Source organism: Notamacropus eugenii, chromosome 1 (genome assembly GCF_028372415.1).
Source record: "Notamacropus eugenii isolate mMacEug1 chromosome 1, mMacEug1.pri_v2, whole genome shotgun sequence".
Taxonomy (NCBI): Eukaryota; Metazoa; Chordata; class Mammalia; order Diprotodontia; family Macropodidae; genus Notamacropus; species Notamacropus eugenii.
This window is the reverse complement of record NC_092872.1, coordinates 441,730,010-441,748,491: the sequence shown is the minus strand read 5'-3', so window position 1 is coordinate 441,748,491 and position 18,482 is coordinate 441,730,010. Positions and strand designations below refer to the sequence as shown.

The window sequence follows — 18,482 nt, the reverse complement described above, 5'->3', positions numbered from 1 at the left end:
ATTCCTAGGAGTTTTTCTTTTTGGATCTCTTTCAGGAGGTGATTGGTGGATTCTTTCAATATGTATTTTACCCTCTGGTTCTAGAATATCAGGGCAGTTTTCCATTATAATATCATGAAAGATGATGTCTAGACTCTTTTTTTGATTATGGCTTTCAGGGAGTCCCATAATTTTTAAATTGTCTCTCCTGGATCTGTTTTCCAGGGCAGTTGTTTTTCCAATGAGATATTTCACATTGTTGTTTTTCATTTCTTTGCTTTTGTTTTATAATTTCTTGATTTTTCATAAAGTCATTAGCTTCCATTTGCTCTTTTCTAATATTTAAGGAATTATTTTCTTCAGTGAGCTTTTGGACCTCCTTTTCCATTTGGCTAATTCTGCTTTTTAGAGCATTCTTCTCCTCATTGGCTTTTTGAATTTCTTTTTCCATTTGGATTAGTCTATTTTTTAAAGTATTATTTTCTTCAACATTTTTTGACTCTCCTTTAGCAAGCAGTTGACTCATTTTTCATGATTTTCTTGCATCACTCTCACTTCTCTTCCCAATTTTTGCTCTACTTCTCTTACTTGATTTTCAAAATCCTTTTTGATTCTTCCATGAACTGAGACTAATTCTTATTTTTCTTGGAGGCTTTGGATGGAGGAGCTTTGACTTTGTTTTCTTCTGTTTGCTTTTTTTGATATTCCTTGTCACCAAAGTAAGATTCTATAGTCTGAGTTCTTTTTTCTGGGTTTTCCTCATTTCCCCAGCCATTTACTTGTCTTTTGAGCTCTTTGTCAAGGTAGATCTCTGCTTCTAGTGGGGGTGAGAGGTGGGGTGTACTGTCAGCTGTTCGATTCCCCCACAATCTGTGGGCCTAGAGTTCCAGAAACGGTCTCTGTCTCTGCCCCTGCTGCTGCTGTGGGTGCCACAGGTTCCTCCACCCCCTTCTCCCTTTGTGGCCTTGGGGTTGGGGCCTGACCACTCCACTCTCCCACACTGGTCCCATAGGCTTTTTCCACTGACCTTCCAATCTGTCCTTGGTGTTTTGGGGTTATGAAGTCTGGAAAATGCCATAGGTGCCCAAGATTCAGTCTTCCCAATGCCTGCTCAGGTCCTGTCTGTGCCAGCGTGGCTCAGGCTGGATTGTACCCTGCCCCCAGCATGGTGTGATAGACACTTCTGGGTGACATTTCAGGCTGTCTTGCACTGGAGATTTGCTTCATTTTGTCATTCTGTAGGTTCTGTAGCTCCAGAATTTGTTTAGAGCCATTTTTTACAGGTATTTGACTGGGCTTGGCAGGAGAGCTCTAAAAAGTACGTGCTGTTACTCCACCATCTTGACTCAGCCCTAACCCCCACCATTTCCTTTTCCCTTCAAACCTCTCCCAATGCATTCCTCTTCTTCACCTATTTCTTTCTTTATTGAGATCATCCCAACCAAAACAGAATCACACCCAGGCACTCTGTCTAATTAGACATCCTCTATGACCCCTTGTTGACTATGAATTTCTGAGTATCACCTTCCCATATAAAACGTAAATAGTTTAATCTACATTAATCCCTTATGATTTCTCATGCATGTTTACTTTTTTATGCTTCTCTTGACTCTCTGATATACATGTTGTATATCAAATTTTCTACTCAGCTCTGGTCTTTTCATCAGAAATGTTTGTAAGTCCCCTATTTTGTTGAAAATTACTTCTCTTCAATCTGTTTTCTGCACAGTTGTTTTTTTTTCTGTGTTTCACATATTTTTCTATTTCTTTAGTCCTTTGACTTTGTTTTATTATTTCTTGATGTCTCATAGAATTGTTACCTTCTATTTGGCCAATACTAGTTTTCAAAGAGTTATTTTCTTCAGTAAAAGTACCTATTTTTCTAACCTATTCTGTTTTCATGTCTTTCTTCCCTAGTTCTTGCCTCTTTTCTCATTCTTTCCTTTACTGCTCTCTTTGGTGTTTAAAACAATTTTTAGCTCCTTCTTTTAGCCTTGCTTTAGATCTTCTAGGAATTCTTGTTCAACTTGTGTCCAGGCTGCATTGGTCTCTGAGATTTTGCTTTAGATTTTTTTCAAGTCATTCTTTTCTTCTGGATTTGTGTCTTGAGCTTCCTTGTCACCAAAAGAGCTCTTTACATTTGTGTTCATTTTTAGTTTGTTCATTCTTCTAGCCTACATTTTGACTTTGGACTTTGTTAATTCTGGACTCTACACACTTCTGGATGATGAGGGATGTCTGGCCTGTATGCCATTTGGAAGCTTTCACAGCTCTAGTTGGGGGCTTGCAAGATTTCAGTGCTCTCAAAGTGGCAGAATTTGAGGGGAAGTCTGTTTACTGTCCTCCTGGCATGAATTCCACAACTTCCTGATCCATATTTGAGTCTACTAACTTATTTATGGTTGGGAATTTCAGCACTATTGTTTAACTCAATGACTATTGGTCTACTGAGAGACTCTGCAGGTTCAGAGTTATTGAACTGCTTGACTCCCCTTTGGTCTAGGACTCTGTTCTCTGCTCCAGCGATCAGAGCCATACAGCTACTGTTTGCTTCCCAGAACATCTGTGCTCAGAAGACAGCTAAGGTCAATGCTCCCAACCTCTCCTCTCTTTTGGTTCATAGGTGGTGGGCAACAGAGCTGCTAGATGGTATCTGTTCCTGACCTAAGTTCTTGCTTAGGGATCATCAGTCATCTCTTCCTAATGTTCTGTCTTAGCTAACTCTCAATTTCTGGCCACTGGAATGCTCTATACCATGCCTGCTTAGGGTCATACCTCTTTCCCAGAGTTCACCTCATTATCCATCTCCCTAAGCCTCCCTGGAATGATTGTGACTTTTTGGTTTTCCAGTGATCAGAATTCAGTTTGGTATATTCTTTAGATTTTTTTTTTTTAATGTATGAATTTATTTTTAGTTTTCAGCATTCACTTCCATAAGCTTTTGAGTTTTAAATTTTCTCCTCCTTCCTCTTTTCCCTCCCTCCTCCCCAAGATAGTATGCAATCTGATATAGACTCTCCATATACATTTACATTAAACATATTTTCACATTAGTCATGTTGTAAAGAAGAATTAGAACCAATGGGAGAAACCACACACACACACACACAAGAAACCAAAAAAAAAAGAGAGTAAATAGTTTGCTTCAGTCTGCATTCAGATTCCATAGTTATTTCTCTGGATGTGGACAGTATTTTCCCTCATAAGTCTTTTGGAGTTGTCTTAGATCCTTGCATTACTGAGAAGAGCTATCTATCAAAGCTAGTCATTGCACAATGTGGCTATTACTGTGTACGATGTTCTCCTGATTCTGCTCACTTCACATTCAGCATCAATTCATATAAGCCTTTCCAGGTTTTTCTGAAGTCTGCCTGTTCATCATTTCTTATAACACAATAGTATTCCATTACACTCATATACCACAACTTGTTCAGCCATTCTCCAATTGATGGGCATCCCCTCAACTTCCCATTCTTGGTTACCACAAAAAGAGCTGCTATAAATATTTTTGTACATGTGGGTTCTTTTCCAGTTTTTATAATCTCTTTGGGATACAGACTTAGTAGTACGTTGCTGGATCAAAGGGTATGCACATTTTTATAACCCTTTGGGCATAGTTCCAAATTGTTCTCCAGAATAGTTAGATCAGTTTACAATTCTACCAACAATGCATTAGTGTTCCAATTTTACCACATCTTCTTCAACATTTGTCATTTTCCTGTTTTGTCATGTTTACCAATCTGATAGGTGATATAGTACCTCAGAGTTGTTTTGTATTTCTCTAATCAACAGTGATTTTGAGAAGTTCTTCATATGACTATAGATAGTTTTAATTTCTTCATCTGAAAACTGCCTGTTCATATTCTTTGACCATTTTTCAATTGGGGAATGACTTGTATTCTTATAAATTGGACTCAGTTCTCTATATATTTTAGAAATGAAGCAGGCCTTTATCAGAGTTACTGACTGTAAAAATTGTTTTTCAGCTTTCTGCTTCCCTTCCAATCTTGGTTGTGTTGACTTTGTACAAAAACTTTTTAATTTAATGTAATCAAAATCATCCATTTTGCATTTCATAATGTTCTCTATCTCTTGTTTGATCATAAATTCTTCTCTTCTCCATAGATCATCTGATGAACTTTTCCTTGCTCTCCTAGTTTGCTTATGGTATTAGCCTTTATATTTAAATCATGTACCCATTTCGACTTTATCTTGGTATAGGGTGTAAAATGTTGGTGTATGCCTAGTTTCTGTCATCTTATTTTCCAGTTTTCCCAGCAGTTTGTGTTTAATAGTGAGTTCTTATCCCAGAAGCTGGAGTCTTTGAGATTTATCAAACACGAGATTATCATAGTCTTTGACTATAGTGTCTTGCATACCTGACCTATTCCAGTGATCCACCACTCTGTTTCTTAGCCAGTACCAAGTGGTTTGATGATTGCTGCTTTATAAAATAATTTATGATCTGACATGGCTAGGACACCTTCCCTTGTGTTTCTTTTCATTAATTCCCTTGATATTCTGGACCTTTTGTTCTTCAGATGAATTTTGTGAACATTTTTTCTAGCTCTATAAAATAATTTTTGGTATGTCTGTTTGATTGGTATGTCACTGAATAAGTTAATTTTGGTAGAATTATCATTTTTATTATATTAGCTTGGTTACCCATGAACAACTGATATTTTTCCAATTATTTAGATCTGACTTTGTGTGAAAAGTGTTTTGTAATTGTATTCATATAGTTCCTGGGTTTGTTTTGACAGGTAGACTCCCAAATATTTTATAATGTCTACAGTAACTTTAAATGAGATTTCTCTTTCTATCTCGCTGTTGGGCTTAGTTAGTAAAATATAGAAATGCTGATGATTTGTGTGAGTCATTCTTTAAATCTTTATTGAGGAGGTATAGAAGGAGAACTAGACTCTAATGTATCCTCTCACTCTAACATCTTGGCTCCGCCTTTTAAATTGCTGTTAAAGATGCTTGTTGTTTTCTAGAATTTCAGTGCTTGAGTATAGCCCCATATCAAATTGCCCTGACCAACATGATTTCACAATAATTGTTAGTACATTATAACCAAAACCTCACTGTAAACACTGTAAACCATGATGTCATTTGGCCCATCACCTCTTATAATATTGTTCCTATGGAAATAGGTTGTCCCACAAAATTGTTTCACCTTGTTTTCCTATAACCAGTTTAAGATGATAGAGAGCTCTGTTCCATAAAGCTGGTTGAAATTTGCTATCCAGGGCAGAATTCCATCTTAGATTGGATTGTTTTTGTGGACAATCTGCATGTCTAGCATGTAAAGATCTGTGGAATGATTGCATGTGTAAATGTAAAGGGACTTTTTCAAAATCCATAAGGAAAAGATGTGCTCTCCATCTCCTATGAAAATTAGATCCCATAGTGCTTTAAGGTTTATGAATACTTTACAAATGTTATCCTGGTTTGTACCTCACAACAACCCTAGGAGATAAATGCTGTTGTTGTCCTCATGTAGGTGACTTGCCTAGGGCTACACAACTGTCTAAGGTGGTATTTGAACTCAGGTCTTCCTGACTTCAAATCCAGTACTCTATCCACTGTACTATATTGTTGCCCTATAATTAATATATCATAGTTGTATGAAGGATTAAAAGCAAGATAAAATTAAATTTGTCATCTTCTTTCCTCCCTTAGCTCACCAATGGGGTTGATCGACTGTTAACAAATTACCAAATCAAAGATGGGCATGTAATTCTGCAACTAAATTCAGTAAGTCCTTCATTTATTTTTATTGCTGTGGTTAAAATATATTCAGCATAAAAAAGATATTTGATGAAGCTAAATTTTCTATGTGATTTCCCTAAATTTTAAACTTTGTTAAACAGATTCCTTCTGATAAATTCCTTTGTGTTCGATTCCGGGTCTTTGAGCTTTTTTGGGTTGGACTCCGTAGTCCTGCTACGTTCTCAGTATATGAATACCACAGACCAGGTACTCACTTCTATTAAAAGCTTAAAATATCCCCAAAATTATCTTTTGTAGTAACAGAACATAAAATATAACAGCTAAAGAAATCATTAGAACAGAGAAATTGAGATCTAGTAGGGATTCTCAATAGCCAACACACACACACACACACACACACACACACACACACACACACACCCTTATGTAACAGACAGGGCTATTGAAGCCAAAAGAGTGTACCTGACTTGTCCCATCTCTGTTAATTCCTCCTACTCCCTTGTTCTCTCAACTACATAACACTAATTCTCTTCAACTCAACCATCACTAAGAGTATAAAGCTGATGACATTTGTTTTGGGTACTACTCCTACTCAGAGGCCCTTTCTCCACATTAGTATTTCTTTCTTCCTCTCTGCACCAGGATTCCCCTACCATGGGGCCTCTCTTAGGCCTTCTCGCTCCAGGCCATGTGCTGGACTTCGTATCTGTTTTTCCATACTTTCCACCAACCCACACTAATTTGTCCTATGTCCCATTCCTCTAGCAATTATAGCTGGAAATTGATACAACAAGCTAAGCCCCTGCTAATGTGTTAATAGCTAGTAAAGATGTAATGCTTTACTCCTTTGGAAAGGTTTTTTTGTGGGGAAGTTCTGGGGAAAAAAACAAGTGAATGAATGAATCTTTAATCATATAACTGTAGGCAGAGTCAGCCTGATAAAGGATATATTTAGAGGCAAGAGACACTTTCCTAGCATCCTCAAGAGACGTTGATTGTTATCTGCTAATCTCTCATAATGCCTAAAATTCTCTCTCCCCTCCACATACACTCAAGTCATTACATTCCAACAAATAACTTAATCCCTAGCATTCTCTAGCACAGAAATGGGCAAGAAGTGGAAAGGGTTCACTCGTATGTCTATTCTAGGGCTCCCGTGCCTTGATGGACTAGGAAATAGCCATGGTCTAATCCAAAACAGGAAGGACAATGCTTCTTTTCATCCCATGACAATGATGCATTTCCTAGCCATCCAACCTCAAAACATCATCATCCAGTATCCTCAGAGGTCTTGTCTCCAAGGGCTATCACCATGCTAATATTTGGGAGTTGTGCCCCATAGGAGAATGCCCAAATTCCAATTGTAACCTGACAACTTTCCATGTTCTCCACCCCTTCCTCATCCCTACTCAGTTTCCTACTTTTTATTTATGTGGGAAAAATCCCATAGGGCCCCACCAAATCCAGAATAACCTTGGGGATTTGGGTCACATATAGCACTGGTTCTAAGGGGCCAAAGGAACTTTCTGATTGCTTTCCTTTTAATTCTAAATATCTGATCAACCCTGTTTAGTCTGATTCCCAATCTCATTCTCATCCTTGTAGTACCCTCTCACTTATACATTGTGACCCTAAATATCAAGCCTCTTACCCCTTCCAGACTCAAGACATTGTCAAGGGTTTTTTACAGGATGGTAAAAAAAGCAATCAGAATCCTTAACAGTTAACTGAGCAGTAGAATGAGTTGCTTCTAAGCTTCCTAATCTAAGATAGTCTCATCTCAAATATTGCTCCACTCTTCTTCCAAACCTCTTGCTATAAACCTTCTTCTTTCTGAGATATTCCCCTCATTTCCTTAACTTTGCCCTTTTTCTTTGAGAAGACAATGGCACACTCATTACTACAGTAACATTTGTCCCATCCATAATGGTTAGAATAGTTCACATTTCCATAGTTTTTAAAATTCATGAAGCACTTTCTATACAATTTCTTCACAATAATCAAGGAAGACAGTACCAGTATTTTATTCCCATTTTGCAGATGAAGAATTTGAGGTTGAAAGAGATGAAGTGACTTGTCCACAATCATACAGCTAATGCTGGGACTAGAATTCAAACTAAAATCTCTCCTGTCTCCAAAGCTAAGACTCTTTTCTTTACATCATGCTTCCACCAAGGTTTCAATAAGCATGTCCCAAAGGATAAAAATGGCAAATGCCTTTCATCTACGTTTATACAACTTCCTAGAAATATACTGGAATTGGCTTGTAATGGTTCACAGAGACAATTGTTAAATTTTCACTGTGAGCATTTATACTTCAAAAATCAACAAATGCTACTAATCAGGGCTTGAATTATTGTTTTGTTGATTGTTTTGACTTCAGAAATTGAAGGGAAAATGTTAACATTACAGATGAAACTTTAAAGTATGTAATACAAAGTTTTTTGGGAGACCTAGTTTTTAAGTATTTTCCAGCATACCGCTGAGGAAAATCACTTCATCACAGGAACTCCTACTATTTCCTGGGCCCCCAAATTACAAAAGACCTCATTGTATTCCTCTCCTTCTCTCTATGATTTGATAGGAAGTAAGGAACTCAGACAGGTAACTAAATTAAATATTTGAAATCCTCTCCTTATTATCTTTCCAATTCTTTTTTTGCTTTAGATAAACAGTGTACCACATTTTATAGCCTTTTCCAGAGCAAACTGGAAAAAGTATGTGAAGGATCAACCTGTGGTTGTGTGGAAGGTAAATTCTACTTAAAGTGTTTATTTTTGTGCATATCAAGGAAGAGCAAGGGAAGAGAATAAGCATTTATATAGGACTACTATGTGCCAAGCTCTATTCTAAGCACTTTTTTCCAGCATAAATGTATTTATTTTAAATTTTATTTTATTTTTAATTTATGGAATAAAACAAGCATTTCCATAACATAGTATAATAAAAAAGATGATTACACATGAAATTGCAAATTTATTATGTACAACTTGCCATTTCTTAAAAATATGTAATGAAATTATCAAGTAAATTTCTTTTTTCCCTTTTTTTCTTCCCTTCCCCCTACCTTGCCCTAGAGATGGCTATCATTAGATACGGATGAATGTATATATGTTTATGTATGTATATGCATGTATGTATGTATGTATGTAAAATTATTCTTAATATACTTCTCTTTATCAGTTCTTTCTCTGGATGCAGATAGTATCTTTCTTCACATGTCCATTATTTTTAATTTGTGAATTTGTAATAGTCAAAATGATTTAGTTATTCAGTCTCTCTGTTTTTAAGATTTAAATTTATTTATTTTTAGTTTTCAACATTCGTTTCCACAAGATTTTGAGTTCCAAATTTTCTCCCCATCTTTCCCCTCCCCTCACCTCTAGTCAGCATGCATTCTGATTTTCCCTTCCCCCACCTCCCTGTCTGCAATCCCTTTTATCATCCCCTGTCCCTTTCCCTTTTACTTTTTTGTAGAGCAGTATAGATTTCTATACCCCATTGCCTATGTATCCTATTTCCCACTGGCATGTAAAAACAATTTTTTAAGATTTGTTAAATCCCCCCATTGAGAAGACAAGCAATTCAATATAGGTTATACATGTAGTTATGCAAAACATCTCCATAATAGTCATGTTGTGAAAGACTAACTATATTTCCCTCCATTCTATCCCACCTCCCCAATTATTCTATTTTCTCCTTTGACCCTGTCCCTTTTCTTTGCTTCTGACTACCTCTTCCCCCATTTGTTCTCCCTTCTATCAGCCCCTTCCCCCTACTTTCCTGTAGGGTAAGATACCCAACTGAGTGTGTATATTATTCCCTCCTAAGGCAAATCTTCTGAGAGTAAGGTTCACTCATTCCATCTCACCTCCTCCTTACTTCCCTCCATTGTAAAACCTTTTCCTTGCCTCTTTTATATGAGACAATTTCCCCAATTCTATCTCTCCCTTTCTCCTTCTCCCAATATATTCCTCTCTCACCCCTTTATTTTTAGATATCATCCTTTCATATTAACCCTGTGCCCTCTATCTATCTATCTTTTTGTATGTCCATCTATTTCCTCCAACTCCCCTAATTCTGAGAAAGGTCTCATGAGTTTACAAATATCATCTTTCCATGTAGGAATGTAAACAGTTCAACTTTAATAAGTCTCTTATGATTTCTCTTTCCTGGTTACCTTTCCATGCTTCTCTTGATTCTTGCATTTGAAAGTCAAATTTTATATTCAGCTCTGGTCTTTTCATCAAGAATGCTTGAAAGTCCTTTATTTCATTGAATATCCATTTTTTCCCCTGAAGGATTATGCTCAGTTTTGCTGGGTAGGTGATTCTTGGTTTTAATCCTAGCTTCTTGGTCCTCTGGAATATCATATTCCAAGCCCTTCAATCTCTTAATGTAGAAGCTGTTAGATCTCGTGTTTTCCTAATTGTATTTCCACAATACTCGAATTGTTTCTTTCTGGCTGCTTGCAATATTTTCTCCTTGACTTGAAAACTCTGGAATTTGACTCCAGTATTCCTGGGAGTTTTCCTTTTAAGATCTCTTTCCAGAGGAGATTAGTGGATTCTTTCAATTTATATTTTACCCTGTGGTTTTAGAATATCAGGGCAGTTTTCTTTGATAATTTCTTGAAAGATGGTATCTAGGCTCTTTTTTTGATCATGGCTTTCAGGGAGTCCAATAATTTTTACATTATCTCTCTTGGATCTATTTTTCAGGTCAGTGTTTTTTCCAGTGAAATATTTTCACATTGTCTTCTATTTCTTCATTCTTTTAGTTTTGTTTTATAATTTCTTGATTTCTGTCATTAGCTTCCATTTGCTCCATTCTAATTTTGTAGGAATTATTTTCTTCAGTGAGATTTTGGATCTCCTTTTCCATTTGGCTAATTCTGCTTTTTAAGGCATTCTTCTCCTCATTGGCTTTTTGGACTTCTTTTGCCGTTTGGGTTAGTCTATTTTTTAAGGTGTTATTTTCTTCAGTATTTTTTGAAGTCTCCTTTAGCAAACTGTTGACTTGTTCTTCATGATTTTCTTGCATCAATTTCATTTCTCTTTCCAATTTTTGCTCTACTTCTCTTACTTGATTTCCAAAATACTTTTTGAGCTCCTACATGGCCTGCAACCAATTCATATTCTTCTTGGAGGCTTTTGATGGTAGGAGCTTTGACTCTGCTGTCCTACTTTGGTTGTATACCCTGATCTTCCTGGTCACCAAAGTAAGATTCTATAGTCTGAGTTTTTTTTACACAGTTTATTCATCTTCCCAGTCAAAAACCTTCTAACTCTTTGTCAAGGTAGGACTCTGATTCCAGTGAGGATGGTGGTGGAGGTGAATGTGCTGTCCCAGGCTTCAGGAATTTTGTATCAACTGCTTGATCCCCCATTGTCTGAGGGCCCAGAGCTTCAGAAGCAACCTTTGTTGTTGTTGCCACTGCCACTGACCACTGCTGCCACCACCCCCACCACCTTGGGGCTGGGGCTGGGGCTGGACCTGGCCAGACCTGACCAGACCTGGCCAAACTGTGAGATCCTCTTTCACCCAGGTCTCATAGAGTTTTCCTACTGACCTTTTTGGTGTTTGTGAGTTAAGAAATCTGGAAACTGCCACAGCTGCCAATGATTTAGTCCCCTGAGGCCTACTCCAGTCTGTCTGTGGTGGTACAGCTCATGCTGGACTGTACTACCTGCCCAGTGCAAAAGACTCTTCCTGTTGACTTTCCAGATTGTCTTGGGCTGGGGATTTGTTTCACTCTGTAATTTTGTGGATTCTGTAGCTCTAGAATTTGTTTAGAGTAATTTTTTACAGGTATATAGAGGGCTTTGGGGGAGAGCTCAGGGAAGTCTCTGCTTTTACTCTGCCATCTTGGCTCTGCCCCCATCCAAAGTCGTTTATAAAACAATATTGCTGTTACTGTACAACATTCTCTTGGTTCTGTTCACTTTGCTCTTTACCATTTCATGCAAGTCTTTCCATGCCTTTCTAAAAATCATTGACCTCATCATTTCTTATAACACAGCGTATTCCATCACAACCATATACTTCAACTCATTCAGTCATTCCCCAATTGATGGCGATCCCTGCAATTTCCAGTTCTTTGCCACCAAATAGAGAGCTGCTATAAACATGCCATTCACATTCAAAGTTATGATTACTATTTGTGAATTTCCCTCCTTATTTTTTACTAAATTTTCTTTCCCAGCCTCTCCTTTTACCCTATCCCTGTTACCTTATCTTCTCTCCCCACTCTCCTACTCCTCATCCCACCCACCCCTTCAAAAGTTCCTCCCCCATCCTCTCCCCTCACTGATCTCCCAAATCCCAATCTACACACCTCTCTAAAAGTCCCTCCCTGACCCTGTCCCCCAGTTTTCTCATCTCTCTCCATGTATTCAGAAGAATTCCAGATGTACATGTTTCCTCTTCAACCCAGATGAGAGTAAGGTTCCAATATTACCAGTTTTCTACTCCCACTTGCTTCCTCTATATTAGTTCTTCCTTTCACTCTTCATTTTTATAATATAATTGCTCCCTTTTACCTTTTTCCACCCAATTTTGCTTTTTGGAATCTCCCCATCACACACAAATTGAGCCCCTGGACAGAATTCAGAAAATAATAGTAAGGAAGATCTGAAGTACAGGGCAACATTACTCACAACTTGGGAGTAAAACCTGATAAGCACTTTTGACAAATAGCATCTCATTTGATGCTTACAACAATCTCATGAGATAGATTCTATTACTATCCCCATTTTACAGTTAAGAAAACTGAGGCAAACAGAAGTTAAGTGATTTGCCCAAGGTCACACAGTCAGTGTCTGAGTTCAGATTTGAACTCAAGATTAAAATGATTTGGGATCATCCTGGTTGAAGCTTCTATCAGTAATTTTCTATATAACTTGAAGCTCCAGCATAATATTCCTCATTGATGTAAAATGATTACTAAGTGCTTCCTTCTTGTATGAGAGACAGAGTTGTTGAGAGTTTTGGAGAGGAGAGGTCCTATTTCTTCTGGCTTTTGGCATTGAAAACAAACACACATGATTCTAGACTTTCTTCAGAGAGAAGTCCTAGGAGGGAAAGAGACCCTGGGAAGAAGCTAATACGTAGAGGTGCCAGATCCCTGAAGAGAGCCTAGAACCTCAAGTATCTTCTCTCAGAGTCAGAAGCCAAAAGAACTAGAATCTCTCCTCTTCCAAACTTTCAACAACTCTGCCCCTTACAGAGGCATTGACACACTGAGTAATTATCCTCCACCAATGAGGAGAATCTCATGCAAATAGTTTTAAACTCCAGTTTACAATTCAGAAGAAGAGATATTTTCTTAGTTGAATGTGGCCCATTTTGCCATTAGATGTTAGACCCCTCTCTTGAAAATACCTAAACAAGCAAACACTTCCATCAGTTCTAGGAAAACCTGGTCAGAGGAGTTGTGAGACACCAATTTTTCACTATTCAGCAGGTGCATCAGCCATCAACAAGTGTGTATTAAATTTTCTACAAAGTCAGTGGTATGACAGTGGATCCAAATATATAGAATGTGAGTGCTAGAAAGAAACTTAAAAAAGAATTTTGGAACTGGATGGTGCTTTTGAGGTGATCTAGTCTGCTTCCCTTATTTTACAAATGAGGAAACTAAGTCTGAGAAGCGATATGACTTTCTCAAGGTCATACATGAGTTAGTAGTGGCAGAGCTGAGATTCGAACTCAATTCTTCTGCTTCTCCACTATGCTTTGCTGTCTGAATCACATATTGCACAGTGCTTCACAAAGGAGATGCTTAATAAGCATTTCTTGATTGACTGTTAATTGTGACAAGACCCCTACTCAATCTAACTTTCTTAATGATTGTGATCCTATTTGGCTATTCAGACACCACTAGTGTGCAATTTAACCAGGCATTTACCAAGGGCAAGGACACTGGTAAAGACCTGAAATATTTTTTCTTCCAAAATGTCATTTCCTGACCCCCTAGACTTCCTCTCCTTCACATACTTTATGATCCAGCTACACAACACTCCATGCCTGGAATGCTCTCCCTCCTCATATCTGCCTCCTCCTGGCTTCCCTGGCTTTCTTCAAGACTCAGCTCTAATTTCACTTTTTATGGGAGGCTTTTTTTCATTTCCTCATCTGCTCCTATCTGCCCTCTGTGATTACTGTTCATTCCCACTGTATATATTTTCATGTACCTAGTTATTTGCATGTTGTCTGTCCTCTAGTATGTGAGTGCCTTGAGAGCAAGGACTGTTTTTGCATTTCTTTGCATTCTCAGTATTTAACATAGGTCTGGCACATAGTAAGTCCTCAATAAATGCCTACTGACTAATTGACTCCTGCTAATCTGTTACAATGTTTCCTTCTTTTTATATTATAACATTTAGTTCTTTGCAAGACATGACTTTTAACCAAATTATCAATAAAATAATTCATTCAAAAACCCTTCAGGCCCTATAACTATGTGCAAAGTCTTTGTTAGACCCCAGGAAAGATACAAAGATAAGACAAAGTCCCTTTGCCCCCAAGGAATTTATAGTTCAGTAGGAGAAATCAATCTATGCCCAAATAACTATTGTACAAAGTAGAATATGAGAAAGATATGAGGATCATAAAGTGGTATGTACTCAGATGAAGAGAGGTCAGTTCTAGGCTGTGAGATACAGTGAAGTTTTATGGAGTGTGATTTGAGCTGGACCTTGATGAACATGTAGGATTTCAACATATAGGGAAGGGGATAAGCATTCCAGGTATAGAGAACACTATGAGCGAAGGTATAGGAACAGAAAAATATGTTGTGTGTTTGGGTTAGCAGTTGATCCAGTTTGATTAGAATATAAAGGATGTGATTGGAAGTAGTATGAAATGAAGCTAGAAAGAGAGGATGGAGTCACATTGCGGAGGATCTTCAATTCTAGGTTGAACATGTGAACTCCAGTGCAATGCAGCAATAGGTAACTATGAAAGTCATCTACCTTCTAGGCCAAAACAACAAAAACTTATGAAGTGCCGATTGTGTGCAAGGCACTGGACCAGGGCCATGCAATGGCCACTTCTGCTAATGATATAACTACTTGCTCTGTCAGAAATGCTCTACTATATTGGGGTGGGAGCTCAGGAATTGAGGGATTCCAAAATTATATTGGCTTGAACATGAGCCCATGGGAAACCCTGTTCTTTCACAAAGAGCTTGTGATGTTATTGCCTCATACTGACTCTATATATTTCTTGAAAAAAACCAACAACAACAACCAAAAAACCACACCAACAGCAGATTGTGGGCAAATGAAGAAAAAGTTAGACTTAACAATCTCTGCAGATGCCAGAAAGGAAGCGGCTTGCCAACAAGACATTGCATATGGTAAGTCTGAGCAATAACTCACATTTCTATAGCACTTTGCATACATGATCTCATTTTATCCTCATAACTGCTCTATTAAGTAGTAATGCAAGTATTATCACACCCATGATAATGGTTTTAATGACATACACTTCTGTCACGCTTTCCTGGCAACAACCCTATAAGTCAGATTATGAAAAGGTAATATGGCCCCATTTTACAGATGAGGAAACTAAAAACTCAGAGTAGTGAAAAAATGACTTCTCTAAGATACCAAAGCTAGTAAGATTTAGGAATTAAACCCAGGCATTCTGATTGAAATTCCACTGTCCTTTCTGCTCTGGCATGTTACCCAGTCTACCTACTCTCCTGTGAAAATGAAGCTCGAGTGCAAAATTTCAAAGGACATTTAGAAGGACCCAAAATGAAGCACAGAGATTCCTTCTATGTGTTCTTTTGGAAGGAAAGGCCATCATTTCCCAATTGTGTGTCCTTTAGTGCAGAAATGTGATTTTCATTAGTAGTAATAAGCCTAACATGCACGCACAACTGAGATGCTTTACCCCACTGAATTCCTTTGGATTGCAAAGATGAAAATATATTCCAAGAGAGCTTTTCAGAAACCACAGAGAAATAATGTTTGGGGAATGTGTGCTGCCCACTGATTCAGAAGGGGTAAAGTCAACTCGGGAATTTCAATTAAAAAAAAAAACCACCACTTCAAACATAAAAAGCAAAAAAAAAAAAAAAGAATTCAGTAAATAAATCTCATACACATTTATAAAGAAAACTGCTTTGTTTCATTCCCCTCTCCTACCCCAAAGGTCTGATGTATTTTAATGTGCTTTTTAATAGTAGAATGGCATTTAGATGGAATTTTTGCAGATACACAACATAGGTGGTTTCTAGCTGTTTTTATTTGTTCTTCTTGCCCCAATAGGAAAGGGGTTGTCCTAGAATGTGAGAGCATTAAGGGTCTTTAGAACATAAAATGTTGGGCCACAAAATGTATGAACCTTTAAAGGCTCTTAGTGTCCAGCTAATCCAAACTCCTCATTTTGCAGTGAGAAAAAGAGCCCTGGAGAAGGGAAGAGTCTGCTTCAAGAACACACAAGTAGTTAGGGGCAGAATTACAACTAGAACCTGCTCTTGGTGTCCTTTCTTTGACACTACACCCCCTCAAGTATTTTAATTAGAAAGACTTTGCAGATTTTTAAATAAGTTTAAATAAGTTGAAACTTGAGGGAAAAGGTTGGCTTCTTGTGGCCGTTACTCTTCTCAATCTATTTCAGCAGCAGATAAAATCTCTTAAATATTAGCAATGTAGTTTAGAGCAAAAGGAAGAAAATCCAATGTGGATTTATTTTACTTAATTAATTTTTTCTAGAGACAGCAGATTCACAACGGAAACAAAATTTAATTGCTCCCTTTCCCCTCACTAGCAATGGAAATGTTTCCTACTCCCCACCCTCTAAATTCTCACCCTTTCCATCCTCACCATAAATAGAAATGGTCTAAAATCCAGAAACTCCACAGATTTGTTGGACATATAAAAGTATAGAACTAGGAGGTACCGCAGATCACGAAATGTTAGAACTACAAGCCACTGCCTAGTGTAATAGAGGAGAAAACTGAGTCTGTCTCAGCAATAGGTTTGTATATCCTTTATTTTTTTTAATTTTAAAAAATTTATATTTTTTCTCAATTACATGTAGACAAAAAAATTTAATATATTTTTGAAAACAATTTGAGTTCTATATTCTGTCCCTACCTCCTTTCCATCTACTTGAGATGGCAAGCAATTTGACATAGACTGTAATGTGCAGTTACTGCATGTCCTTTAGAGGAAGTCTTTTTGGATGTGTTTTTATATTTCTGGTCCTAGAAAACCTAAGAAAAAGGTACTTGAAATTAATGAGACCCTTATTCTAATTAGCCAAAGCTCAGGTTTACAAAAAAAGATAAGGAAATCCCAAATAGGGTGTGCATGTGTGTGTGTGTGTGTGTGTGTGTGTGTGTGTGTGTGTGTGTGTGTGTGTGTCCCTATCTCACCCAAACTGGTGGATCCCTGCTGAGCTACATGGAAACTTTGACCTGTTCTATTTCTTATCTGGGCTAGTTCCCTTTTCCTTACGCATCCTGATGCTCCCTACTCCTGGGGACTGACCATCTTGGTGCTGAACTTAGTGCAGATACCTGATCAGCTTTGGTCCTATTGCAGCTCAGAACTCCTGAGTTCAAGCAATCCACTAGCCTCAATTTCCCCAGTAGCAGAAATTGACAGCTAGGTGGCACAGTGGATAGAGTATGGGGCCTGTAATTAGGAAGACCTGAGTTAAAATCTAACTAGCTGTGTGACACTGGGCAAATAACTTAACCCTGTTTGCTTCAGTTTCCTCATCTGTAAAATGAGCTACAGAAGGAAATGGCAAACCACTCCAGTATCTTTGCCAAGAAAACTCCAATGAGGTCATGAAGAGTTGGACACCACTGAACAAGAAGCAGCCACATGTGGGACTAAAATGATATTTTAAAAGCATAAGAAATATGTCCATGGCCCTTAAAATAAATCAGTTTAACTCCCCACCCCAAAACAAAATATTATCAGTTTTATAATTATCCTATAATTTATAATTATAGGCAATTAAGATATCTCAGGATTTTTTTAAAAAGCTTACTAAACTTGTATAATGATATATTCCTGCTGTATCAGAGGAAGTGTCTTGACTGTTTATTTTCTTTTTTAGTTTATAAAGTCAAGATTTTATCTATCGCTCAAGAAAACAGTTTTGTTAAGTATACTGCGACTCTTCTGGATGTCTATAAGACTGGTAAGAACATATTCATTCATGTAATAAATTTCTGCCAAGTACTTGCTACACTTCTCTGCCATAGCTAGGGTTTGGCAACTGAAGCTTTCCCCAAAATTTACGGGGTATTAACCCTTGTACTCCTGTAGCTGGTAGATACAACTGAGCTTAGCACCTAGCTCACACAGTTAGATAGATATGCAAGCTGCCAGATGATGAGCTTCCCCTCCTGCCCCTGCCTTCTTCACTCTGCTCTGCTCCATCTCCCCAGCAGCAACCTTCCCAGCAGAAGATCCAGGATCTCCCTCTATCCCCACCCCTGTGGTGCAGAGGTGCATCTTGGCATGCTTGCTCCATATGCCAGAACCTGTAGTTAACATTTTACTTCTCAGCATAGGGCACTGGGATATTTGTAAAGAAAATTTAAAGAAGAAATAGGATCATAGATTTTAAGCTAGCAGGAACCTTCCAGATCAGCTGGTCCAAACTGGGGGTTACTTCTCCCCATTTCATAGATGAGGATCCTGAGGTCTGTAGAGGAAGGAGAACTGGACCAAAATCCCATGGGTGATAACAGCAGAGCTGACATTCAAATTTAAGCACCAGTACACTTTCAC

At 37.9% G+C, this 18,482-nt stretch overlaps 1 protein-coding gene across 1 annotated transcript in view; it reads left to right on the top strand.

The window, feature by feature from the left end:
* C5 (complement C5) overlaps window positions 1-18,482 on the top strand; it is a 131,622-nt gene that overhangs the window by 107,000 nt on the left and 6,140 nt on the right. The window contains exons 35-39 of the mRNA XM_072631781.1: window positions 5,665-5,739; window positions 5,856-5,961; window positions 8,383-8,466; window positions 14,987-15,076; window positions 17,803-17,886. Coding sequence (XP_072487882.1) covers window positions 5,665-5,739; window positions 5,856-5,961; window positions 8,383-8,466; window positions 14,987-15,076; window positions 17,803-17,886 — 439 coding nt within the window. The remainder of the gene's footprint in view (window positions 1-5,664; window positions 5,740-5,855; window positions 5,962-8,382; window positions 8,467-14,986; window positions 15,077-17,802; window positions 17,887-18,482) is intronic.